General features: G+C 38.6%; 3 protein-coding genes across 8 annotated transcripts in view; 1 reads left to right on the top strand and 2 right to left on the bottom strand.

The window, feature by feature from the left end:
* Positions 1-975: 975 nt before the first annotated feature.
* On the bottom strand, positions 976-10,109 carry LOC128610556 (zinc finger protein 239-like). 2 transcript variants are annotated; one of them, XM_053629948.1, is made up of 4 exons: positions 10,020-10,109; positions 5,985-6,880; positions 5,428-5,431; positions 976-2,097 (listed from the first exon to the last, which is right to left on the bottom strand). In XM_053629948.1, the coding sequence occupies exons 1-4, from the start codon at positions 10,025-10,027 to the stop codon at positions 1,128-1,130; spliced, it is 1,878 nt and encodes a 625-aa protein (XP_053485923.1). In that variant the 5' UTR covers positions 10,028-10,109; the 3' UTR covers positions 976-1,127. The 2 variants fall into 2 exon arrangements, with proteins under 2 accessions (XP_053485923.1, XP_053485922.1); XM_053629947.1 differs by lacking the exons at positions 5,428-5,431; positions 5,985-6,880; positions 10,020-10,109 and adding an exon at positions 3,099-3,252 and having other exon boundaries at positions 976-2,249.
* Positions 10,110-10,162: 53 nt separating this feature from the next.
* Positions 10,163-26,868, bottom strand: part of LOC128610755 (zinc finger protein 850-like) — a 36,742-nt gene continuing 20,036 nt past the window's right edge. The window contains exons 9-11 of the mRNA XM_053630172.1: positions 16,725-17,302; positions 15,879-16,006; positions 10,163-12,386 (exon numbers count right to left, since the gene is read on the bottom strand). Coding sequence (XP_053486147.1) covers positions 11,263-12,386; positions 15,879-16,006; positions 16,725-17,302 — 1,830 coding nt within the window. The 3' untranslated portion in view covers positions 10,163-11,262. The remainder of the gene's footprint in view (positions 12,387-15,878; positions 16,007-16,724; positions 17,303-26,868) is intronic.
* Positions 13,520-21,668, top strand: LOC128610552 (ubiquitin carboxyl-terminal hydrolase 29-like). 5 transcript variants are annotated; one of them, XM_053629939.1, is made up of 14 exons: positions 13,520-14,051; positions 15,558-15,598; positions 15,778-16,344; positions 16,494-17,378; positions 17,622-17,753; positions 18,626-18,758; positions 18,854-18,996; positions 19,081-19,180; positions 19,278-19,360; positions 19,487-19,617; positions 19,765-19,808; positions 19,955-20,021; positions 20,188-20,433; positions 20,537-21,668. In XM_053629939.1, exons 3-13 carry the CDS (start codon positions 15,818-15,820, stop codon positions 20,337-20,339), a joined length of 2,397 nt encoding a protein of 798 aa, XP_053485914.1. In that variant the 5' UTR covers positions 13,520-14,051; positions 15,558-15,598; positions 15,778-15,817; the 3' UTR covers positions 20,340-20,433; positions 20,537-21,668. The 5 variants fall into 5 exon arrangements, with proteins under 5 accessions (XP_053485914.1, XP_053485915.1, XP_053485912.1 ...); XM_053629940.1 differs by having other exon boundaries at positions 15,781-16,344; XM_053629937.1 differs by lacking the exon at positions 13,520-14,051 and adding an exon at positions 14,908-15,221.

Genomic DNA, 26,868 nt, shown 5'->3' on the forward strand with positions numbered 1-26,868 from the left:
GAGTTTAAAAGATTAAAAAAACCCAATATGATAAATGTGTTTATTTTTAAGCATTTGGGTTACATTTTCATTGCACAAATGAACTGGACATTTCTCACCTACAAAACAGATAATGTGATGCAATTCTTTACCAAAAGAACAAAATTTACAATTTATGGTTCTACCATAGAGCGTCTTGCGTAAGTTTTCACCCCTTGAACTTGAAAAGGACCCAATTGATATTTTATATACACTGCCCTCCACTAATATTGGCACCCTTGGTAAATATGAGCAAAGAAGGCTGTGGTAATTTGTTTCATTGTTCAACATTTTGAACTTTTGTTTACAAAAAAAAATCTCAATAATACTCTCATGGATATCAGAGAATTGCAAAACACAACACAGGTTTATCTTTGTTAAATATAGGTGTGCAACAATTATTGTCTCAACGCACTGTGAAGTGCCAAAAAATCTCCAAGGATCACAGCTGGAGAATTGCAGATGTTAGTTGTGTCTTGGGGTCAGAAAGTCTCCAAAACTACAATCCGAAGTCACCTACATCACCACAAGTTGTTTTGAAGGGCTTCAAGAAAAAAGCCTCTACTCTCATCCAAAAACAAACTCGAGCGTCTTCAGTTTGCCAGATACTACTGGAACTTCAAATATGATCGGGTTCTATTTATAATTTAGAACACAAATTCTGACCTTTTTTTCATGGTCCGTATTGGAAATGTGACCAACCTCATATTTTATATACCAAAAGTGCAGAATGCGCTTTAGTTCCGAATCCTAATCGGAAACTATCATGGCCCAGACCACAGTGTCCTTATACAGTCCACTCTGAAACTATTGGAACAGCAAGGCCAATTCGTTAGTTTTTACTGTAGACATTTGGGTTTGATATCAAAAGATAAATATGAGAAAAGAGTTTATTTCTTGGTGTATATATATATATATATATATATATATATATGTAGATGTGTTGGATAACCCAAATGAAAATCAAGGCCAGTAGCTATAGTTTACACTAGGCTTGTGCAATATGGTATTATTGTCCTTGCATGATATCCAGTGATGTTCACTGCAAGTAAATCTCTGTTCAAAATTTAAGCAAACAGTTGTACAAAAATCTTCCTCCACTGTCAGCACTAACACCGCTTCTCTCTCATGTGAATGGCCTGGTGTTTTTGAAGATTACTTGGGTAAGTAAAACATTTTCCGCACTCTGAGCAGTGATACGGCTTCTCTCCAGTGTGAATATGCTGATGATACTGGAGTGTATCATGTCGATTAAAACTCTTCCCACACTGTGAGCAGTGATATGGCTTTTCTCCGGTGTGAATTCGCTGGTGATACTGGAGATGACCTCTCTGAATGAAACTCTTCCCACACTGTGAACATTGATACGGCTTCTCTCCCGTGTGAATGCGCTGATGTGTTTGGAAATTACTCTCTTGGTTAAAACGTTTTCCACACTGTGAGCAACTATAAGGTTTCTCTCCGGTGTGAATGCGCTGATGTATTTGGAAATTACTCTCTTGATTAAAGCTCTTCCCACACTGTGAGCAGTGATACGGCTTCTCTCCTGTGTGAATACTCTGGTGACGAAGGAGAGACCTGCTGTGATTAAAACTCTTCCCACACTGTGAGCACTGATATGGTTTTTCTCCAGTGTGAATGCGCTGGTGTTGTTGGAGAGCACTCTCTAGATTAAAACTCTTTCCACATTGTGAGCAGTGATACGACTTCTCTCCTGTATGGATGCGTTGGTGTCTTTTGAGATTACTATTGAGAGTAAATTTTGCCCCACACTGTACACAGAGAAATGGTTTCTCTCCTGTGTGAATACGTTGGTGTTGTTGGAAATTACTCAAGTCAGAAAAACTCTTTCCACACTGTGAGCAGTGATACGGCTTCTCTCCCGTGTGAATGCGTTCGTGTCTTTGGAGAGTACACTTGTGAGTAAATTTTGCCCCACACTGTACACAGATAAATGGTTTCTCTCCTGTATGAATTCGTTGGTGCTGTTGGAGATGACCTGTCTTACTGAAACGCTTTCCACACTGTGGGCACTGATAAGGCATTTCTCCAGTGTGAATGCGCTGGTGCGTTTGTAAACTACTCTGGTGAGTAAAACTCTTCCCACAATATGAGCAGATGTGAAGTTCTGTGTGTATTTGTATTTGTTCTTGACTGGTCGTAGTAGAAACAATACCAGCAGTCATTTGATGACTACTGAAGTCTCTTGTGGGCATCATGTTCTTCTGTCTCTAGGGCGAACAAAAATGTACGTCAATAACATAAAAAATACAAAGCAACATTATCCCAAATGCGCCATAAAAAACTGGTGAATTTTTCTATGTATTATTGTTATGGATTCATCGATACCATGGGTTAAGGAGTTTCTAAAACTGCTAATTCCATTGCTCAACAATATCAACATGTCAACTGTACCCCACACTTGCTTAGCTGAGATTGTGTAATGGCTTGTCTTCCTCAAGTCAGGTGCCAAACAGTTTGCCAGAAGGTTTACCAAGCTGCCCCAAAGTCTTTTTTTCCCCCCATGGCATAACCAAATCCGAGCTTTCAGAATGAGAATAAGCTTTACTGGCTAAGTATGCTCGAGTATACAAGGAATTTGTTTTTACTAAACAGTAAAACTTTCCAGATAACAGGTTTACATAAAATTATGTATGATTCAGATTTTATTTTATTTTTAAAATTTCATTACAATTACCCTGCTATCATTTAGAATTGTCACCTTAATGGACATATAAGCCCTAAAAGGCTCGAGCTGGCTGTGTTAATTGGTCACTCAGAGTTGTGTATGTCCATAATTATAATTAAAGGTGATGTTCATTTAAATGTCTGCCAAAACCCGACACTGTGAAGAAAAAATGTTCGCTGAGGTAACTTGGCTACTCATCAGCAATGGCAAGAAAATGATCAAACTAGAATTCCTAGAGATCAGATTTATATAAATACTTATTTATTTAAAAGGTACAAGTCATCTATCTGCACTAGACGCTATTAGATATGAAGCAGAGATCCATTTAGGATCCAGTCAGTGTCCTAGCTGAGACCGAGCAGCTCAGAGAACCATTTTCACTTTAACTTACCTCAGGATTTAAAGATCAACACATGAATCCACCTCAGTGATCTTCTTTCTTTTAAACTGGATCAGATTGAACTGTCGCTGTAAAGACTGTATTGTAAACATTCAAGCAGAAAATGTTATGTTACCGCTGTCCAAGCGAGAAAACCTGCAGGTCTTCTTCGATTTGAGGTGGTTTCACAGCTGAAAGGTGTTCTACTGCCACCTACTGGACTGAGGGAAAATGTGTCAAAGAACTGCTCACATTTCCCCATATTAAGTTCAATTAGCTTTTAAACATTAAAACGTTGTTAATATCCTGTGTTTGGCTGTGGAAAGCCAGTTTTGTACATTTATAACAATCATGGATTTTATGGTTTTGCCTACTGTGAACATATAGCAAACTTATCACCTACAAAAGGGAGATTTTGATGTCCAGCTCTCAGGACATTAAAAATCGTACTTAAACTATATACATGTCAAGCTCCTGGTGTTTGTCCAGTGCCAGATATTCAGATGTTGAGTAATTGCTGTGCCAGGAAATAAACCTGTCAACTCTAATGCACCAAGTTTTTTGGATTTATGGAGTGTAAAGCATTCAAGTAGAATCATGTGACTACATTTTCAAAGCATTTTTGAAAGAATGTCTTAAAATAAATTAACCATAGAACAACTGCCATATCCTGGTGTAGGGGATGTAATTATACTGGAAACACTACACTGTTACATAGGTATTCAACTCACTATTTTATTTATAGAGAACTTTTCACAATGGACACCATCACAAAGCAGCTTTATAGAAATACGAATATAAATTTTTAATTTATCCCTGATGAGCAAGCCAGAGGTGGTGGTGGCAAAGAAAAACTCCCTGAGATGACATGAGGAAGAAATCCTGAGAGGACCCAGACTCAAAAGGGAACCTATCCAAGTTGAGTATGAGCATCCAAGCCATTTCTGATTTCATTGGTATTTTATCTTTAAAACAGCCCTAGAAGGTTACTCACGTAACTTTCTCATACACAATGTTAATCAGAAACACAGAAGGACATAGCATTGCTGAGCAGAACTAAACTTAAAAAACTATTATGGCTAAGTATTGCTGCTGAGACATGAACCTCTGCCCATCTTCCCTTCTAAAAGACTCTGCTTCGCTAAGATCCTCTTTTTATACCCAATCATCTTACTGACTGGTAGCCAATTAACCTCCAGCCATTTCTTTTTAGTAACACTTACTTTTCCAGCCTTTTGTTGCCCCCCCCCCCCTCCCCCCGGGAAACTTTTTTGAGATGTGTTGCAGCCATCAAATTCAAAATTCTCATTTTTTTCTTAAAATGGTACATTTCTTCAGTTTAAACATTTAAAATGTTTTCTATGTTCTATTGTGAATAACGTATGGGTTTATGAGATTTGCAAATCACTGCATTGTTTTTATTGACATTTTACACAGTGCCCCAACTTTTTTGGACTTGGGGTTGTATGAAAGATCAAAAATTAAGTTTGTTTATGTTTCTCATATCTGCCTCAAAATGAAATGTTAGTTTGATGCAATTCCAACCTCAGAATAATAGAATAAATAGATTCAACTCTGAAACAAGAACTGTTTACTTGCATACCTTCTTTAAAAGGAGCACACTGTGACTGGTTTCTAATTATTTTTAAATTTCATTTCATATGAAGTAACTGTGCATTAATATTTACAGAAAGTCTTTGTTTTCAGAAACGTGCAGAAATGTGCTACAGAGGATGTGTGTTTCTTTTTATTTCAAAAATCAACAAAATGTCATTTTAATAAGGGTTGCCCAAACGTTTGAATACAGTTGTATGCATGATCTTTCAATTGAGCTATCACTTACATTAATAGCATATTACTAGGCTGGATGTTAACAATAGCATTAGAAAACTTGTATGTCTTAAATTTACACTATACAACCAAACACCTATCCATCACTCCTATATGTGCTTGTTGAACATCTATGGGGTTAGAATTGTTTCACATTTCCAATAAAGAGATTACTATCTACAAACAAAGGTAGCGAGATTCACAACAATTAAACAAATTCACAAATAAATAGAATGAGATCTACAAATAGATGTTAGGAGTCTCACAAAAAATGAATGTAATTCACAAATAAATAAAATGAGATTTGTGAATAAAATTAGTTTTTTACAAATATGTTTTTATTTCACAAACACAACTCTGCCTGGCATTCATTTGTTGATTGCTGCAAGCATTTGTGAGTTTTGAAGCATTTCTAGCGTCAAGAATTGTTGGACTTCGCCCACAGTCTACTCAAGCCAATCAGATAACCGCCACTTTGCACTGACCAATCGTAGCATGGTCTCGCCCCAACCAATCTTCAAGAATTTGTTTCATTGTTGTGAATCTCGCTACATTTATTTGTGGATCGTAATATATTTATTGGAAATATGAAACAATTATAACCCCATGAACATCCCATTCCAAATCGATGGGGATTAATATGTAGTGTGTCCAGACGCGTCATGTGACTCCATCATAATGCACTGTGTGATGTCCTCACGACACACATTCAGTCAAAGCCCTCTTCGATTCAGGTGCATTGAACACAAGTACAGCTGAAAGGTCTCATTTACCAACAAACATCACTGCGAAAGTAACTTCATGCAATTGCAAATTTGCCAATTCAAGTAGTTTTCCACAAAAAAAGCACAAAAAAGTCCGCAAGCTGCATCGCACATTTTTTAAAAAGGCCGCAGCAAATTCAAGCATTTGTGTCCTCAGCAATCACAAAAAAAAACTCCTGTACAGACTGTTAAACAAGTAAACAATTCAAAATATAACCAAACAGCTGTACAAATATCTTCCCTCACTGTCAGAACTAACACTGCTTCTCTCTCATGTGAATACGCTGGTGTTTTTGGAGAGTACTTGGGTGAGTAAAACTTTTTCCACACTCTGAGCAGTAATACGGTTTTTCTCCTGTGTGAATGTACTGGTGTCGTTTGAAACTACTCAAGACAGCAAAACTCTTTCCACATTGTGGGCAGTGATATGGCTTTTCTCCTGTATGAATACGCTGGTGCTGTTGGAAATTACTCAAGTCAGCAAAACTCTTTCCACACTGTGAGCAATAATACGGCTTCTCTCCTGTATGGATGCGTTGGTGTCTTTTAAGAGTACACTTCTGAGTAAATTTTGCCCCACACTGTACACAGATAAATGGTTTGTCTCCTGTGTGAATTCGTTGGTGTTGTTGGAGATGACCTCTTTGATTAAAACTCTTCCCACACTGTGAGCACTGATACGGTTTTTCTCCAGTGTGAATGCGCTGGTGTTGTTGGAGAGTACTCTCTAGATTAAAACTCTTTCCACACTGTGAGCAGTGATACGGCTTTTCTCCTGTGTGAATACGTTTGTGTTGTTGGAAGCTACTCAAGTCAGCAAAACTCTTTCCACATTGTGAGCAATAATACGGCTTCTCTCCTGTATGGATGCGTTCATGTCTTTTGAGCGTACACTTGTGAGTAAATTTTGCCCCACACAGTACACAGATAAATGGTTTCTCTCCTGTGTGAATTCGCTGGTGAAGCTGGAGATTACCTTTCAGCCTGAAACTCTTTCCACACTGTGAACACTGATGAGGTTTTTCTCCTGTGTGAATGCGCTGGTGTGTTTGTAAACTACTCTGGTGAGTAAAACTCTTCCCACAGTATGAGCAGTGGTGAAGTTCTGTGTGCATTTGTTCTTGACTGGTCGTAGTAGAAAGAATACCAGCAGTCGTTTGATGATTACTGGAGGCTCTTGTGGCCATCATGTTCTTCTGTCTCTAGGGAGAAAAAAAATGTACGTCAATACCATAAAAAATACAAAGCAATATTATCCCAATGTAATATAAAGAACTGTTTAATTGGTCTATGTATTATTTTTATGGATGAATCAATACCATGGGTGAAGAACTTTCTAAAACTGCTAATTCCATTGCTCAACAATAGCAACATATATATACATATATACATACATACATAATATATATACACACACACATGCACACATTATATATATATATATATATATATATATATATATATATATATATATATATATATATATATATATACACACACACACACAGTATCTCACAAAAATGAGTATACCCCTCACATTTTTGTAAATATTTGAATATATATTTTCATGTGACAACACTGAAGAAATGACACTTTGCTACAATGTAAAGTAGTGAGTGTATAGCTTGTGTAACAGTGTAAATTTGCTGTCCCTCAAAATAACTCAACACACAGCCATTAATGTCTAAACCACTGGCAACAAAAGTGAGTACACCCCTAAGTGAAAATGTCCAAATTGGGCCCAATTAGCCATTTTCCCTGAGTGGTGTCATGTGACTTGTTAGTGTTACAAGGTCTCAGCTGTGTTAAATTTGGTGTCATCGCTCTCACACTCCCTCATACTGGTCACTGGAAGTTCAACATGGCACCTCATGGCAAAGAACTCTCTGAGGATCTGAAAAAAAAGAATTGCTGCTCTACATAAAGATGGCCTAGGCCAGTGGTTTTCAGAGTGGGGGCTGGGGGCGCCCGGGGGGCCTCAACAATTTGGTGTGAAAAATAAGTAAATGTATGTTTTCTTTTTCTCACTCTCAGACAACCACACACACACAATTAATTCCTAATGTAATGTAAAGATGTAAGATGTAATTATTAATTTAATAAAAGGGGGATATATTCAGAAGTCTGTATTTTTAATGTGTTTTAAAGACATCTTGCAAAAGGGGGGCCTTGGTCAAATTTTAACACCGTTTGGGGGACTTGCCGTGGAAAAGTTTGGGAACCTCTGGCCTAGGCTATAAGAAGATTGGCAAGACCCTGACACTGAGCTGCAGCACGGTGGCCAAGACCATACAGCGGTTTAACAGGACAGGTTCCACTCAGAACTGGCCTCGCCATGGTCGACCAAAGAAGTTGAGTGCACGTGCTCAGCATCATATCCAGAGGTTGTCTTTGGGAAATAGACATATGAGTGCTGCCAAAATTGCTGCAGAGGTTGAAGGGGTGGGGGGTCAGCCTGTCAGTGCTCAGACCATACGCCGCACAATGCATCAAATTGGTCTGCATGGCTGTCGTCCCAGAAGGAAGCCTCTTCTAAAGATGATGCACAAGAAAGCCCACAAACAGTTTGCTGAAGACAAGCAGACTAAGGACATGGATTACTGGAACCATGTCCTGTGGTCTGATGACAGAAAGATAAACTTATTTGGTTCAGATGGTGTCAAGCGTGTGTGTCGGCAACCAGGTGAGGAGTACAAAGACAAGTGTGTCTTGCCTATAGTCAAGCATGGTGGTGGGAGTGTCATGGTCTGGGGCTGCATGAGTGCTGCTGGCACTGGGGAGCTACAGTTCATTGAGGTAACCATGAATGCCCGCATGTACTGTGACATACTGAAGCAGAGCATGATCAGTATGCAGTATTCCAGCATGATAACGACCCCAAACACACCTCCAAAACGACCACTGACTTGCTAAAGAAGCTGAGGGTGAAGGTGATGGACTGGCCAAGCATGTCTCCAGACCTAAACCCTATTGAGCATCAGCTGCAACACGGTGGCCAAGACCATACAGCGGTTTAACAGGACAGGTTCCACTCAGAACAGGCCTTGCCATGGTTGACCAAAGAAGTTGAGTGCTGTGGGGCATCCTCAAACGGAAGGTGGAGGAGCACAAGGTCTCCAACATCCACCAGCTCCGTGATGTCGTTATGGAGGAGTGGAAGAGGACTCCAGTGGCAACCTGTGAAGCTCTGGTGAACTCCATGCCCAAGAGGGTTAAGGCAGTGCTGGAAAATAATGGTGGCCACACAAAATATTGACACTTTGGGCCCAATTTGGACATTTTCACTTAGGGGGTTTCTCACTTTTGTTGCCAGCGGTTGAGTTATTTTGAGGGGACAGCAAATTTACACTGTTACACAAGCTGTACACTCACTACTTTACATTGTAGCAAAGTGTCATTTCTTCAGCGTTGTCACTGAAGAAATGACACACACACACACACACACACACACATATATATATATATATATATATATATATATATATATATAAAACAGTATTTATGTATTATTTTTATGGATGCACAAAAAGCACTGAATTAAACTACAGTCCTAAATGAATAATAAAAACTCATTTTCACTGCACCTTGTGGTTTCTGTTCCTCACTGTCTTTAAACATTATTTTACTTTTGATCATATTGTTTTAATTAGACAGAATTTACACTGCAAGCATGCAAATACACCATATAATGACAATAAACTTAAATTAAACTAAACCTTTTAAGCAACTTGCACCAGTTTCCCCTGCCCCTTACACACAGTGGAGCATTCTGGATATAAACCTTAGTGTCTTCGTGCATCAATTTCATTTCCACGGTGTTTAAAATGCCCCCCTGCCTTAGAGGATTTGGAGGAGAGTCCCCCCGCCCCCGTACACCCTCAAATGGGAGGAGAAGATGGGGCTTGCAAGGAACGCTGCCTACATCAGTGCTCGCAATCCACACGGCAAATTTTGGGTATTTTCCCTGGTATTTTGTTTTTTTTTTACAACATTCCTGAGTTAACCAATGGGCATATAACATACCACCAACAAACTTTAATCAACACTGGAATAGACTTCCACACTCGTTTACAGCCTGACCGGCCTCTGAAGATCACTCTGACTTCACCCCTCAAACTTTCCAGTTAAAATAGCAACGTATGACCCAGATTAGATTTGTTTTTGCAATTTTATTAGAACTACCATGCTATCATTGTCACCCTAATGTACATATAACCCATAAAAGGCTCTAGCTGGCTGTGTTCATTGGTCACTCAGAGTTAGATATGAAGCAGAGATCCAGTCAGTAACTGATAACCGACACCGAGCAGCTCAGAGAAATATTTTCACTTTAACTTACCTCAGCATTTAAAGATCAACACATGAATCCACCTCAGTGATCTTTTTTTCTTTTAAACTGGATCAGATTGAACTGTCGCTGTAAAGACTGTATTGTAAACATTCAAGCAGAAAATGTTATGTTACCGCTGTCCAAGCGGGAAAACCTGCTCGTCTTCTTCGATTTGAGGTGGTTTCACAGCTGAAAGGTGTTCTACTGCCACCTACTGGACTGAGGGGAAATGTGTCAAAGAACTGCTCAAATTTCCCCATATTAAGTTCAATTAGCTTTTAAACATTAAAACTTTGTGATTCCCCTGTATTAGGCTATGGAAAGCCAGTATTGTACATTTATAACAATCATGGATTTTATGGTTTTGCCTACTGTTAAGTTTACTGTGAACACTCTTCCCTCTCTGCACCTTTATTATCACTTTTTATTACTCTTTGTTCCTTTCTGAACACTTCCACCACTGCACAAAACCAGTTTCAACCAGGTACAGACAGAAAGTCTCTGACCATCCGAAATCATGTACTGTGACAGTTACTGCAGTACCTACTACACGGCCATTGAAACAGTACGTACTAATCAGTGTTTGTCTGTAGTATGACTTTTTATTATTATTATTATTGCATATTAACAAATATAAAATAAAGAGAAAATATTACATAGTCAACATTGCATTAACTTCCATCTCAAGTACAAATGGTTCAGTTATTCAAATAATACTAAGATACAGAAAAAATAAACAAATAAAATAAAATTGCCAGAGTATTATATAACAAACAAAAAGGATAAGGTGCCATTTATCTATCAATTTTGAATTTGCAGATAATATTATGAGCCCGGGAATCTTTTTTATTTTTACATTTATACAAAATATGAAACTTCCCCATTTATGTACATGAATGTATATGAAAGTTCCCCGTTAAAACTAGCAATTGAATGATATGCTTTATCCTTTTTCTATCCCACATTCATTAACATATAGAATTATATCAGCCCCACCCAGTTTTATCAAGTTAACTATATTAAATTTCCTTTTAATAAAAATGTCATAATCGACCCAAAACATCTTTGTGTCAATGCAATGAAAGAATAAGTGAAAAATGGTTTCTTTTTCATTATTACAGAATTCACACGAGTAACCAACATTCTGGAATTTATCTCATCTATGCTAAGGAAAATAAATGAGGCATTAATGTAGGATATTGCATCACGAAACATGTTTAAAAGTTTCACATTTACAGTGCAGGTCACAAACTTATGGCTCTGTGTTGGCACACTTATTTACGTAAAAAGCTAAATCTCTGCCCACACAGCGGTCAGTGATCGGCTCCTCTCCTGAGTATTTGCGTTGGTGTTGTTGGAGATGACAGAGCTGTGCAAAACTCTTTTCACAACATAAGCAGTGATATGGCTTCTCTCCTGTGTGAATGCACTGGTGTGTTTGGAGAGCACTCAGGTAAGCGAAACTCTTTCCACACTGTGAACAGCGATGTGGCTTCTCTCCTGTGTGAATGCGCTCGTGTGTGTGAAGAGTACCCGACTGAGTAAAACTCTTCCCACACTGCGAGCACTGATACGGCTTCTGTCCGGTGTGAACGCGCTGATGTTGTTGGAGAGCACTGCGGTGATTAAAACTCTTTCCGCATTTTAAGCAGTGATGCGGCTTCTCTCCTGTGTGAACTCGCTGGTGTGCTGTAAGCGTGCCTCTCTCAGCAAAACTCTTGCCACACTGTGAGCAGTGATACGGCTTCTCTCCGGTGTGAATGCGCCGATGTTTTTGAAATGTACCCTCCTGATTAAAACTCTTCCCACACCATGAGCAATAATATGGCTTCTCTCCTGTGTGAGTACGCTCATGTGCTTCGAAAGTACGTTTCTGAGCAAAACTGTTTCCGCACTGTGAGCACTGATATGGTTTCTCTCCAGTGTGAACGCGCCGGTGCCGTCGGAAATTACTATCTTGATTAAAACTCTTCCCGCACTGTGAACAGTGATAAGGTTTTTCTCCTGTGTGAATATTCTGGTGATGCTGGAGATAAAGCTGTCGAGTAAAACCTTTTCCACACTGTAAACAGATAAATGGTCTCTCTCCCGTGTGAATTCTTGCGTGTTGCTCTAAAGTACTCAGTCGACTAAAACGCTTCCCACACTGCGAGCAGACATACGGCTTCTCTCCTGTATGAATTCGTTGGTGTGTTTTGAGATGACCTTTTTGAGTAAAACTCTTTCCACAATCTGAACAGCGGTGAAGGTCAGGCTGCCGAAGCTTTTTGGGGGCATCACCTTCTTGATAATTTCGGGGGGGCGGCAATTGGAATGAAAAAACATAAAGAACAGAAACCCAATGAGAAATGTCAAGACATAATGAAAGCGTAATCACTTATCAATTCATTAAACTTTAGATGTTAATATCTGGCCAGGTTATTTTTTAAATAATGTAGAGTCTGGATCCTCTGCTTTCAAATGTTATAATGCTTACGCTAATGCAATAAGGACTTCTTAAAGAGTAGACTGCCAAATCAGTTAAAGGGTGGCCAACTTAGTACGAGGGAGGGAACATTAACAAGATCACCCAATCTCTCCATTCTACTCCTATTACTACTTAATTCTCACTCTCCACCTCCCAGCCCTTAACATGTTCTGTTCTCTTCGTAAATGAAAGCTGCAATCCCAAGGAAGGAACATCAATGGAAAACTGTATCCCAGAAATACAGCATAAATCCATTAATATACAGTGCTGTGAAAATGTATTTCCTCTCTCACGGTGGTTCTTTGGAGTCCCAGAGCCTTTGAAATAGCTTTGTAACCCTTCCCAGACTGATGTATTTAAATCACCTTCTTCCTCATCATTTCTGGATTTTTCTTTGTTCAATTTTGCCATAGTGTGTTATCATAATCATTTTTCCCCTCTTTTAATTAATGTGGTTTATTATAGTGTATAATAATAATCAGACAATTAAGCTTGCCAGTTTCCATCAAAATAACAACACAATGGGACACACTGGATTATCATTTTGATATAGTGTCACTATAATATACACCAAGTCTTATATATATATATATATATATATATATATATATATATATATATATATATATACATATATATATACATATATATATATATATATATATATACACACGCATATATATAATAAAAAAATCTAGAGCTGTTTATTTACCACTCAGAGTTTTGCAGGTTATTAAAATTATATAATTAAATTAAATTTTCACCAAAAACTCGACACAGTTATGACAGGGTCAGTGGTAATGCTTATTCAGTGAGGAAAGTGTAAGACGAGGTAAACAATCTTAGCTGCTTAATCCTTAACAATTCCTAACAAACAACGCGGTCAGGATCAGTTTCCATACTTACTTATTTAAAGGGTAAAATCCAGCTGTGACTAGACAATGTTACACATGAACCAAAATCCTCCAGCTGCAGCTTTTCTTTTTGGATTTGAGATGGTTTCACAGATGAAAGGTGTTTTACCGCCACCTATTGGACTGGAGTGTGGGTAAGGATGTTAAATATCAATCTAAATGTTCCTATTTTACCCAAGTAGACCTGGCTGCAGAAAGCATGATGGGGCGGGGCTACATGTGTCGCTCCGCCCATACCTGGTCTCATTGATTAGTGTCAAGGTGATGACGTCACCGCATCGGTACTATCACAGTAAATACAGTTTGATATAATTGTTTATTAATAAGCTAAAATACACACTTTTTTCGTTTATTATTTTTGGAAAACAAATTCATAAGTACGTTTCCAAGTAGGACTCCACTTACTGCTTTACTTGCCTGACTATAAAATATTTTAATGTCAACGAATATTGTTGATGTACAAATTAGTTATAGCTTTTTTTTGTTTGTTTGTTTGGTTTATATATATTTATTTTAGAATAACGCACAGATTTTTTTCTAATTCAGTTTAGCTCGTTTTACTTTAACTTTCTGGTGACGTCACAACTGCTTGCTTCTATAGCAACAGGATCTATAGAACTTCAGGTCAGAATTCTGATCTACGGAGCCCCCTAGTGTCAGGTAAGAAAAAAAATACAGCCATGTGTAAACCGTGCCCTCAGATTTGTAAACCGTGCCGTCAGATTTGTAAACCGTGTCCTTAGATTTGTAAACCATATCCTTAGATTTGTAAACCGCGTGCACCGTGTTAAAATTGGGTTTATATTGGACATTCTCTGCACATTCGAGCTTCTCTCTTCTATTACTCAAGAAATAAACACACAAAAAGGACATAATGTGTATTGAGTGAAAATAGAACCAAGTACAACTAAATATATTTTTTAATTTTCTCCCGTTAAAGCCTGCGAAAGCCAATCTTTGGGAAACGCAGGTCATCCGCGGTTTATAGTAATGGATTCAGTAAGGGACCGTCTAAAAAGTGCATGACCTGGTCACCTGTATAAGATTTTTATATGGTACAATAACTTTATATATGTAATAAAAAGGTATATCATTAATAATATATATGTTGTAAAAAAAAAAAAAAAAACCTCTTTTTTTATCCATACTGTATCCTAACACTGCAATAAATTAGATATCCTGTGAAGTAGATGACTATACACTTAGTAGAATCTTATACAGTTGCCCAGGTCATGCACTTTTATTTATTTAGTAGTGTAATTTTAATATTTACTCTTTAGTTCACCATAGCAGTGGATAAGAATGAAAAAGTTTAATTTGGCAAATCTGCTCATCTAGAGAGGGCTTTTTATTTGTGCTATAGGAAAGAAAAGCATGATTACATTTCTGTTTATTTGTGTAAACGTCAACTACATTGTGTAATCTAATTTCATGTATTGACACATTTAAAAAATAATAATAATAATCTTTTGTCATTCACATACATAGCCTTCTAGCTCCATTGTAGTCAGTTTGCTCTTTGAGCAGAATTAGCAGTCTTTGGAATGTGGATAGTTCTATGAGAGAGATAAAAGTAGTAGACGCAGAGTGTTTTGTTTTTGTCTATATTGCTCATTTCATTCAATGCTTTTATGTCTATAAACCCTGCAGAGATGTTAGCTATGATATTTGTATTGTAATTGACACTGGATATTAGTTACTATTGTTATACAACTTAAAGTTAGTCATTTTTCCTGGTTTAAAAGGCTGCATTCTACTGGAGAAAATCTCATTGGAGCAACGGAATTTTTAAAATGGTTGTCAACTTAAAAACTTGTGTTCATAATTATGGTAATTAAGTACCTAACACTTAAATTCCTTTTAAATAATGTGAAAAAACTAGTTGGAACAACTTAATTTTTGTGAGTAATCGACTTAAAAACTTCTGTTTATTATACAAATTATTAATTAAGTGTTAATTGAAAATACATTTGATTGTAGAGGAAAAGGTCATTTCTCTAAAGCAATGTAATTCGTTGGTGGGACGTAATTTCATTATAAGTTGTCATAACTCAAAATTATTGATGCTAACTGTTGCATTATTTTTGTTTGTTGAGCCTAAACATTTGTTTTTAGAGTGTAAGCATCACTCTTGTGTCTGTGTGTTTCTTTTATTATCTGTAAAAGGAGAAGGTGCCTTCTTCAGTACCTGTGACACCTACGGAAAGGTAAGCTACATTTCAAACATGTGCATCTCCATAATGAGATCAAACTCAAACAAGACCTCAGGTATTATGGGTAATGAATTCAGACTGAGATTGTGTAGGTTCAGAGCCCTGTGTGATTAATATTGTAGAATTTGCCTGATAGTGACTGTGAAGACAAACAGCATCTGTTTATTCCTCAGCAGCTCCGAAACTCCAACAAAGACCCTGCAAACTGTCTCTATGAAACTGTTAGCGGGGTCCACCCTGGGGCAAACCTCAAAGACAAACAAGAAGACCTCACCTAGCTGCAATGAGAAAAGTGCAGAAAGGAAGCAGGTCAGTGTGAAGCCGACCTCAAACCTCCCTGGTACAAATTTACAAAACTCATCGAGGATCACTTCAATGATGGTGGAAAGGAACAAGATAATTCTGTATGGGCAAGAAAAGAAGACTGCAGCAAGGAAGGAGACAGCCTCAAATAGGCTTAATATGAAAACAGCTAAAGTCAGTGAGAGTCCAACCTCAAAACTTCCAGGGATGAAATTCATAAGGGTCAAAGAGGCCCATGTGAGGACAAATTTACAAAACTCAGTGGGGACCAGGAAGAAGATGACCATGCCTAGTCAAGAAAGGAAGGAGGAAAGGAAGGAAATGACCCCATCCAACCTGGAGAACGAAATGGTAAAACTCAATAAGGAACTGAAGGAGCTGACCTTTTCTTCCTACATGAAATTCATCAAAGGTGTGCCAGATCCATATGCATTCAGGTGAGAGACAGACTAGAGAATTGGAGCAAATAAAGCCTTATTTAAGTTCTTATACATAGTGGAAAGTACATATTTACTCCTTAATATCCATAACTGCAAATGCACAGACACCAATGGTCCACTATAAACTCAATGCCTCTCTGTTTCAGTTCCAATGAGATGATGCCTAAGGGAAGCACAAATTGTCCAACTCCAACTGCCTCTGGGGGAACCATAAAGAGACCGACTCCAACTGCCTGTTGTGGACCCATAAAGAGTCTGACTCCAACTGCCTCTGGGGGAACCATAAAGAGACCGACTCCAACTGCCTCTTGCGGACCCATAAAGAGTCCGACTCCAACTACCTCTGGGGGAACCATAAAGAGACTGACTCCAACTACCTCTGGGGGAACCATAAAGAGTCCGACTCCAACTGTCTCTGGTGGAACCATAAAGAGTCCGACTCCAACTGCCTCTTGGGGAACCATAAAGAGTCCGACTCCAACTGCCTCTTGGGGAACCATAAAGAGTCCGACTCCAACTGCCTCTTGGGGAACCGTAAAGAGTCCGACTCCAACTGCCTCTTGGGGAACCGTAAAGAGTCAGACTCCAACTGCCTCTTGGGGAACCGTAAAGAGTCAGACTCCAACTGCCTCTGGGAGGACCGTAAAGAGTTTGACTCCAACTGCCTCTTGCGGAACCGTAAAGAGACTGACTCCAACTGCCTATGGGAGGACCGTAAAGGGTCCGACTCCAACTGCCTCTTGGGGAACTGTAAAGAGTCCGACTCCAACTGCCTCTGGGAGGACCGTAAATAGTCCGATTCCAACTGCCTCTTGGGGCACCGTAAAAAGTCCGACTCCAACTGCTTCTTGGGGAACCGTAAAGAGTCAGACTCCAAATGCCTCTGGGAGGACCATAAAGGGTCAGACTCCAATTCTATCTGAGGGAAACATACAGCATCAGAGTCCAACTCCATCTGATGGAATCATAAACATTATGACTCCAATTTGTACTCTGTTCCCTGACACAGACTCAGAACTGCTACCTGGAGGGTATGACACATCGATCTGTGTTTGTCTCTCATTTAAAAATAATATTCAGATCAGAATTAGTTTAAAGATTTTATGGTTACTTATATTTGGTATTGTAATGCATTAGAATATTAATGAGCCTATAAATTTTTACAGAAATGATGAACATTAGCAGTAGCGCTGTACTAGGTGTTCATATGTTTACACAGTCCTAGTGTGCTTTTGTGAATCTGAATGTGTATCTAACAGCTGGATCTGTCGCAGGTTGCCTAATTATGGAAACAGCTGCTACGTTAACGCAAGTCTGCAGTGTCTGTTCACTGCCGAGAGTTTCTGCAGAGAGCTCTCCGACCTGCTGGACAATTCTACACACACACTAAAAGACACATTCCTCAGGTACTAAGACTATACATTACTGTATAGTTATCATTTATAACAACACACTAGTTTATTAAGAATGTAGACACACTGCTTATAATGCATAAATGGAGCAGATAACATTAGAAATGTTCACTAGCCAAGGGACTATATCAGGAGACAAATGTAGGATAATGAAAATGAATGAACAGGAAATAATAACAGGGTAAAAGGATCGAATGAAGGCTTGAGAAAGCAGCTAGATCATAAGAAAAGTTTTATAAATTGCGTTATTGTGAGACTGTTGGTGCTCCAGAGTTGAGGTGCTACAGTACAACAGAAGAGACTGACTCATGAATACAACTGTTGTACATTGTGCATTGGGCAGTAGACAGGAATCTAATGAAGTTTTCACACTTATTCCAAGTACTCGAGCCAATGGCTTCAGTGACTAATTGACAAAATCGATAATTAAACGTATGAGGAACCAGCAGTAAAATGTACAGAATATGACACCTGGTGTTAGTGTTCACAAGTGTGAAAATGACCTAAGAGTGTGAGATCAGAAAGGTAGCAGGAAGTGAGAGTATTCAGGCCTTTATAAAAGAGACATGGGATTTTAATCCTTTTTGTTCTTTGATGCAGAAAGAGTACAGATTGTAGAGTGGAGATTTGGCCTGTGTAAAACAGTCTCAGGTGCTGGTAAAAAGCTGCGCCACTGCACTCTAGACACGTTTTAAATGCTAAAACTTATTGACTTATTATTAAACTCTAAGACGTATGGAACGAGCAATTATCTCAGCAGGCAGGAAAAAAGTTGATTTTGATAGAAGAAAATGTGAGACAAGAGCTGAGTTTACAAATATTACTGAAGGTGGAGTTATAGGAAGTTTTCCCTGGATCCTTTGCAGGTGTTTTGTGGAGTTGTCGAGGTTGAGAAAGGGTTCTGAAGTTGAAGGTGACAGTAGCAAGGATTTGCTCCTCCTGGCACTGATTGAATCAGCTGCAGTTCACAAACCAGAATTCACCATCGACAACCAGAATGTGAGCTCACACACACCACACACACACATGAACATGCAGAAATATGATTTGATTTATTTTTGGATATGATTTAATGTTTACCTGTGTGTGTGTAGGACGCCCATGAATTCCTCTGCTACTGTCTGACCCAAATGGAGGAGTCTGGGCGAAAGCTGGGTTGGCAAGAGGATGTGAACCCTAGATGTCCAGTCACATCCAATTTCAAGTTCAAGATGAGGAACATCATAACATGCTCCAGGTACGACACGTAACGTAAAGAGTTTGGAGTTTGTACACGATGCAGATGATGAGTAGATGTTGAGATGCAGGTTGTGTGTTGCAGCTGTGGATCCCAACAGAACAACAAAGTGGAAGTGTTTAATCATGTCCCTATGCCCCTGAAGCACGACTCGGTGGACCAGTGCCTCTCTGACGTAGTTAATGTGAGCAACGCTCTGCCTGCTTCTCTTTCTTTTTTTTATATCCGTCACACCATATCATCACTGACTCCTCTGTGTATGAATAACATGTATATTGTAGAAGCTGACATTGTTGGAGAGCAAGTGCGAGGTGTGTGGAGGAGAATCTGCCATCTCCAGGTGGAAGTTCCACACTCTGCCCAGGTAAGGCTGGTACACTGCAAGAAACTGATCAGTCCGTCGTGCATCCATCACAAGTCCTGTAAGAGTGCCACCAGTGACTGCAAATCTTCAGCTCTAACATTACTTTTCAATTCTTTTTCTCTCCAGGTTTCTGATTCTGCAGCTGAACAGGTTCAAGATGACGGAATATCACACAGTCGAGAAGCTGGTGATGCCAGTGGACATCACACCTGAGCTGCAGATAAACTGCTTTCCTCATTCAGACATGCCCGGAATAGGTATGTCACATGCATGTCTCTAAACCAGTCCAAGTCTCTAAACCACAATAGTCCAAGAAAGTCCTGTAATGTTTAGTCAGTTTAAATCATTTCCAGACTAATTAAAGAAGAGCTAATCTTTCTTTTGTGCCTTCCTTTTTCATGTAGAGAACAGTAGAGCTGAGGCCAGAGAGACAGACAGAAATGAACTGGTGAGAGAGAGACAGATAGACACAATGAAAGATGAAGTGAGAAAGATAGGAAAGAGAGATAGGAAGGAGGATTGAACACGCTGTAGTGTGTACACTCGCGTTTTGTGTCTGGATGTGATCTTTATTGTGATGTGTGTTGTTTCTAGGGTGGATCAACCTCTACGTATCGACTGATCAGTGTCCTGAGCCACATTGGAAGTACAGCATGCTATGGTAACATATAAAACACACACAAATACACACACTTATAAATACAGCCTGCATATGTATTTATAAAGTCATTAGGAAAACACATTTTATAGTCATAGATATATATTTTACAGTGAAAAGATTTTATAGTGATAGATATGTAATATTGCTGCGCATGTCTCTTTACCAGGGCATTATGTGAGTGAGTGTTCCAGTGGAACACCTACAACATGGAAGACCTACGACGACAAGCTGGTCACGCTGACCAGCGAGACGGACATGTTAGAGAGGAGGTTGACTAGTGCCTATGTGCTCCTCTATGAGAGAGTGAGCACTGGCTGAAGCCCTTCCTCTTCTCCAGAAAGATGCAAGAAGATGGAGTTGTGGTGAGAGGTGTCTGGGCAAGTGAGAGCGGGGTGGCATAGGGGCACACAAGGTAAGACTACAGAGCATTTTGGTAAGCATCTCTTGCGACGACCCTTTTGATCTAGTGGACTATGAAGGCAGATCATGTTAATGAAGCTCCATTGGTGTTGCAGGTGTCTGTCACAGCCAGACTATCTGCACCTGTGGGTTCGGCCCCTTGGACCGGTGAGCAGCTCGATAACTGCAAAGTAGCAGTCCAGGAAGTGATCATGAACTCTAGAGCCCAGAGTATGCAGGCCTGTGCTGAAAATGTATGTGGCAGCCATGTTGGCCTGACTGCAGCACAGAGGATAACATCTAGTTGGGAGCACATAGGTTCATAAAAGTGTTGTGAGCTAAGGAGCTAAGCACCTCCATTTGCCTAACTCCTCCAAACGCCAGCGTGTGATCTTGCCATTTTGTTGCAGGTTACAGGATGCTGATCTGAAATTCGTATGTGTAGACTACTTTTTGCTTGCCATCACCTGAGCAAAAAAAGTGGAATAACTGCATGCCTTGGTGAGAAGTTCACTCGGCATGCTCTTTTGGCCAGATGATTATGGAGTGATCTTGTGGCTGAACCCTGGGTTCCTGCCTAAGGTTGTTTCTTAGACACTGTACTGTAGAATTGTACCTCAACACTTCTGCTCTAATCATAAACACCATGAGGTTCATAAAGAGACTTTTTTCAACGCCCTCAATACTGTCCCTGTATAGTACACTATTTAGGAAGAGTATTGATTTATAATTTCACTATCCTGTGTCACCCAGAAGAGGATGGGTTCCCTTTTGAGCCTGGTTCCTCTCAAGGTTTCTTCCTCGTCATCTGAGGGAGTTATGCCACTGTCGCCTCTGGCTTGCTCTGTAGGCATTTAAATGTATATCCAGAGTTAATTATAATGAGTCTTTATAGATCACATATCCATTACAGCACAGTGAAATTCTTCACATACCCCAGCATGTCAGGAAGTTGGGTTCAGAGCGCAGGATCAGCCATGATACAGCGTCCTTGGAGCAGAGAGGGTCTTGTTCAAGGGCCCAACAGTGGCAGCTTGGCAGTGCTGGGGCTTGAACTCCCAACCTTCCGATCAGTAACTCGGAGCCTTAACCGACAAGCTGTTGCCAATTCTGGCAAGCTGCGCCACTGTCACTTTACAGTGACACCACTGTGTTGATCTGATGTTCACAGCAGGCTCAAGATCTATTGCCAGTAAATTCTATTTCATTTCAATGTCTTCAGCTTTAAAAATAAATTATGTTCTCATATCGTGTTGTGTGTGTTTTCTTTTTTTAAGACAGGATTAAACACAAGCTGCACAATGCACAAAAATGAACACAACCTTTACACACAGGTGAAAAAAGAGCACTAAAGAGCAAAAATAACCCCAAAATGCCAAGAAACACTATGAGAGAGGGGCTGCAGGTTACCACGGTTTCCCCTCAACCACACCCCAATGCATTTTTGTGCCACAGCAAACCAATGACAATAATAATAATAATAATAATAATAATAAATAATTTCTAGTGTATATCTAAAAAATATATATTTCTTTCCTTTTTTATTTTTATAAAGTCATGCTTTTGTAATTAATGTCTTTCAAACAAATGAATACAAGAGTCAAGATCTTTACTGTCATATGTACTCTCAAGACAGCAGGGTGAAAGGGCATAAGAAACAATATAATACAAGACAAGACAAAACTCGATAGAATTATACACAATACAACTCAGTATTTCACAATAATTTCAGAATATTCCCTAACATATTTTTCAAAATATATTATGTGAAAGTTTTAGAGCAGCGTGACCACCAAACTGCTGTACTGCTTTGGAAGTATTCTTCTTGTAGAGCTCTAGTTACCTGGAGTATTACTGAAACATAATACTTGTACTTTTACTCCATTACTTTTTCAGGAGGTAAAAAACCACCACATTTCAGCCCTATATTTTAATTTAGAACTTCAAAGTGCCTGCTCTTAGAAATCTCAAAGACCAGGACATTTTTACTGTGATTTTTTTGTGGGTCTATAGGAACAAGACTGAGAGTCACTGAGAACTGAAATGAAGCTCAATCTGTTCACTAGGGTTTGGGAATCAGAGGCAACCTCAATCATCTGCGCACCAAACTGACCTCGCATGTCATTTCCTCTGAGATGCCTGAGGAGATAGCACTTCTGCTTGTGGAAAAGATCAATTCTGCGTAGAAAACAAATATTCACCTGTTGAATAGTCTGAAAGTTGGCAGTATTTAGGGAACAGATAGGAAATTCGTGTTGGTATAAAAAGTAGTTTTGTTTCTGACTGGCGTTTCAAAAAAAACATTTCAACTAGCAACACTGCATCTGTGTCTGAAATAATAATTTAAAAAAAAAAAAAAAAAAAAAAACCTCTGACCAGTAATCTAGAAAATCCAGAAGAGTAGTGGGCAAAACAGACCATTCAGTAGGTTTGAAAGCTACATGAGAGGTTTATAAAATTCAAACACTAACTGTAACAGGAAACCCGGTTAGATTTAGTACACAACAACAGTCTAGAATAGTACACAAGTACGCGATTTGAGACACAACCCTAGTTTGTGTAGTGGAGGCAGACGCATGAGGAAATTTGCCCAGTTTTTTTATGCGTGTCAGGATCGATATATCGTATAGACTGTGTACCTAGATGTCCACATACTTTTGCCCGTACGTGCCTCAATCTTGTCAGCATCAGCACCGAGCTCACACAGAATTGGATTCATGAGTTTTGGAAACTTCTGCAGTTTTTGCAAGACTACAGTGCAGTGAGTAGTGTAGTTGTAGATCGATTCCTTTTTGTCCATGTTTGTAGAAAGTACAAAGTCGGAAGACATTTGAAGTGGATATATGCACTGGAAGTATATTAAATAACAAACAAAAGGGTCTGAATATTTATTTCTCCTCACTGTACTGTACTGTATATAACTTAGGATAAGAAGAAATGCCTGTGAAACCTAATAAACAACATTTTGCGCTGAGGGTGTGCAAACTTTAAACGTAAAACTTACTAAGTAAAACTAGGTACGTAAAACTCTTTCCACACTGTGCGCACTGATGAGGTTTTTCTCCTGTGTGAATGCGCTGGTGCGTTTTTAAACTACTCTGGTGAGTAAAACTCTTCCCACAATATGTGCAGCGGTGAAGGTCCATGTGCATTCGTTCTTCACTGGTCATAATATGAAGAACACCAGCAGTCGTTTGATGACTACTGGTGTCCCGTGGGCATCATGTTCTTCTGTGTCTCTAGAGAGTAAAAAATGGAAGTCAATAATATGAAAAATATAAAGCAATATTATCCTGCCATGTTCAGCTCCGAAAACAGGTTCTAAGATACCTGGGGCAGCCACTTAGAATGGCAGCAGCCCAAGTGTGGTTTAATCGTGCTCTCTCTCACACACACACACACACACACACAGTGCTTGCATGCTACGGTGATAAGAGAATTTGGAAAGGCAGATCAACAGTATGACGTTTTGCTAACTCTGTTCCTGTGTCTTTGTTCTGCATTTTCATTACCCATAGTTTGATAAGCATAAAGGGTCAACTTATAAATCTGTCTGTTTCAGACTTATATTAAATGAAACATCCCTTCTTTTCGGGTTTTAAAGATAGTGTAACGTGGTAGCGAGGTAATCAGGGCCTGTATACCAGAAGAAAAAAAAAGCAAAAACATTTTCATTACCACAAAGTTTTAGTTTAACATGATGTATTTGGAGGGGCAGATGGGTGCTACATTTAATCAAGTCATTATTTTCCAGTCGATAAACTTTTTTTTCTTCTTTTTATTAATGTAGTTTATTATAGAGTATAATAAGTAATCAGACAATGAAGCTTTCCAGTTTCCAAGGTTATATCAAAATAACAACACAGTAGGACACACTGAATTATCAGTTTTATTTGTGTCACTATAATATACACTAAGTCTATAATATATAATACTAAAAAGTCTAGAGCTCTTTATTTACCACTCAGAGCTTTGTAGGTCCATGATATAATTAAGTTAAATTTTCACCAAAACAGTAGTAATGCTCATTTCTTAATTGCTATTATAAAAAAAGCTATTATAGCAAAAAACAGGCCCTCCAGGATTTTGCCGTCGCAGAAATTACAGCAAACTCTGCAATATTCGGAGGAGCTTGTGAATTTATACAAAATTACCGAAGATTTTCCACAGATTTGGGTCGAGACGTGTTGTGACATCATCACAACGCGCATTCAGCCAAAGCCCTCTTCGATTCACTTGCATCGAACATGATTACAGCTACAAGGTCTCACTTACCAACAAACATCACTGTGAAAGAGTGCGCAAAACAATTTCATGCAATTGTAATTTTGTCAACTCGAGTTGGCGACATTGCCTCTTAAATACATAATAACTAGCAAAATAAAGGGAAGTTGTTTAAACTATTACATAGATTTTACCCAGCCAAAGTATATTTAAGAAAGTTTCAATTAGACAGGCGTACAAATTGCTCTTTTTGTGGTGCCCCTAATGAAACTGCACTTCATATTTTTTGGGATTGCCATTATACGCAATTATTCTGGTTTGATTTTTAGTTTATTAAACAAAATTTGCTTATGGGTTTTTCATTGTTGTGTACAGATGTATTGTTTGGTTTCTATAAACATGAGCAAAACAAAAAAGAATATTTTATCATCAATCTTTTATTGCTGTTTGCCAAATTTCACATTCATCATAGTAAATTCAGCCATCAATTGTCCTTATTGACTGATTTTGGAAAAGAAACTGAGAAATACATCCAATCTATTTCACTGCAAGAACTCCAAAGCTCTTAAGAAAAAAACCTGTGCGACCTTTTTAACTTATTTTGTTGAAGGTTGAGTGATAATATTCTATGTTCTTGCTTCTCACTTCTATTTTTATGTACTATTTATGGCAAGTTTGTTTTTTACTCTTTATTCATGTGTTTTTTTCAGTCCGTACAGGATTTCATGGGGTTTTTTTGTGATTGTTGCGGCTAAAAATGCTAGATTTTGCTGCAGGTTTTTCCATAATTTTTCATTTTTTCACAATCTGCGTTGCTGTCACTTAACTTTTCTTTGTCTGAAGTTAGGAAGCTAGTTAGCTACAACACATTAGTTTGTTTTATTAGCTATTTACCTAGGCTAAGCAGTGTTGGATGGTAGCTAGCTATCTGGCTAATTGGTTAGGTTTCACACATTAGTTCACAGTTTCACAGTTCAAGGAAGTAAAATATAGCAGCTGACACATAAAACCTATAATGTTTGGTCATGCCACACAGTCAGTCATTAATTGTTGTAAATAAAAATAATGGTCGCAGCTGGGAAGTGCACAGAGAATTCAACTTGCCAGAGCCACATCTCCCTGATGCTCTTGCCTGGTTTCCCAAAATTAATTAATTCATCTGAGAACCAAAGTTTTATGACAAAATACACAAAACAAGTCATAATATCCAATGCATGCCTGCTTTTCATTTTAGATTTTTTTTTCTTTTGGAGTTGCGTGTAACATCAGACCACTAGATGCAGCCGTGTGCAAACTCCATGATATTAGACATATAAAGTAAAGTTTATTTATGTAATTTATTTAATTGTTCATCTAATTCTAATGATTTAATCTTATGTCTCATGTAACTTACATTGCCTTTTTCATTTTTGTTAAATTTGCAGATGACAGTGGTGGAAGAAGTTTTTTCAAGTGGAGAAGTTGATCAGAAGTTGAAAATTGTATCCATTTTTATAGTTACAATTAATTTTTTAATAATACAATGTTATTTAAATTTTTTATCCATGAAAATGTTTAAGTTTTTTTTTTTTTGTATTAAATAATAATTACTGTGTTGAATGTCCCAAGATTCATGGCTCATGTTATTTTAAGTAAACAATTAAACAGTGGATGAATAAAAACATGGATTGTGTGCTGACTATTTATTTATTTATGCAGACTGATTCATTTTATTTATGATTAATGATGCATGAATGTATGAATATGTAAAACAAATGAGAATATTAGGGGAACGTTCTGCAAACCTAAAAACAACATTCTATTTCCACAAGTAAAACTTTCTTGGCTAACCAAAAACAAACCTTAAAAATGTATGTTCTGGGAACCAAAATTTTTTAGCTGGGTGTGTCTCTGGAACCACAGAAGGTCTCAAGTTCCACCTACGTCAGCTTTAGACTGGGGCTTGACTTGGCGGGCCATCTCGTCTGCCTTTCTTGAGTGTTTTCTTGAGTGTCCTCAGTGGAGCAGGAAGGTGGAGCGACGTCCTCAGCGGAGCAGGAAGGTGGAGTGACATCCTCATAGAAACTTGGCATAGCGGCATCCACGGAAGAGTAGGGAAGCAAAACAGAGCTCTTGGCTGCAACGGGAGATGGAGAAACTCAGAAGAAGGTAGTGGCTGAGTGGCATCCTCAGCTGTATAGGGATGCTGGGCGGCGTCCTCAGTCACACAGAGAGTCTGAATGTC

The sequence above is a fragment of the Ictalurus furcatus genome, chromosome 7 (assembly GCF_023375685.1).
Source record: "Ictalurus furcatus strain D&B chromosome 7, Billie_1.0, whole genome shotgun sequence".
NCBI classification, from domain to species: domain Eukaryota; kingdom Metazoa; phylum Chordata; class Actinopteri; order Siluriformes; family Ictaluridae; genus Ictalurus; species Ictalurus furcatus.

Excerpts from the sequence above, each read along its gene's own strand:
- LOC128610552 (XM_053629937.1), top strand. Across the intron at positions 19,361-19,486 it reads AAGTTCCACACTCTGCCCAG|GTTTCTGATTCTGCAGCTGA; the intron begins GTAAGGCTGGTA and ends TTTTCTCTCCAG. Across the intron at positions 19,809-19,954 it reads AGACAGACAGAAATGAACTG|GGTGGATCAACCTCTACGTA; the intron begins GTGAGAGAGAGA and ends TGTTGTTTCTAG.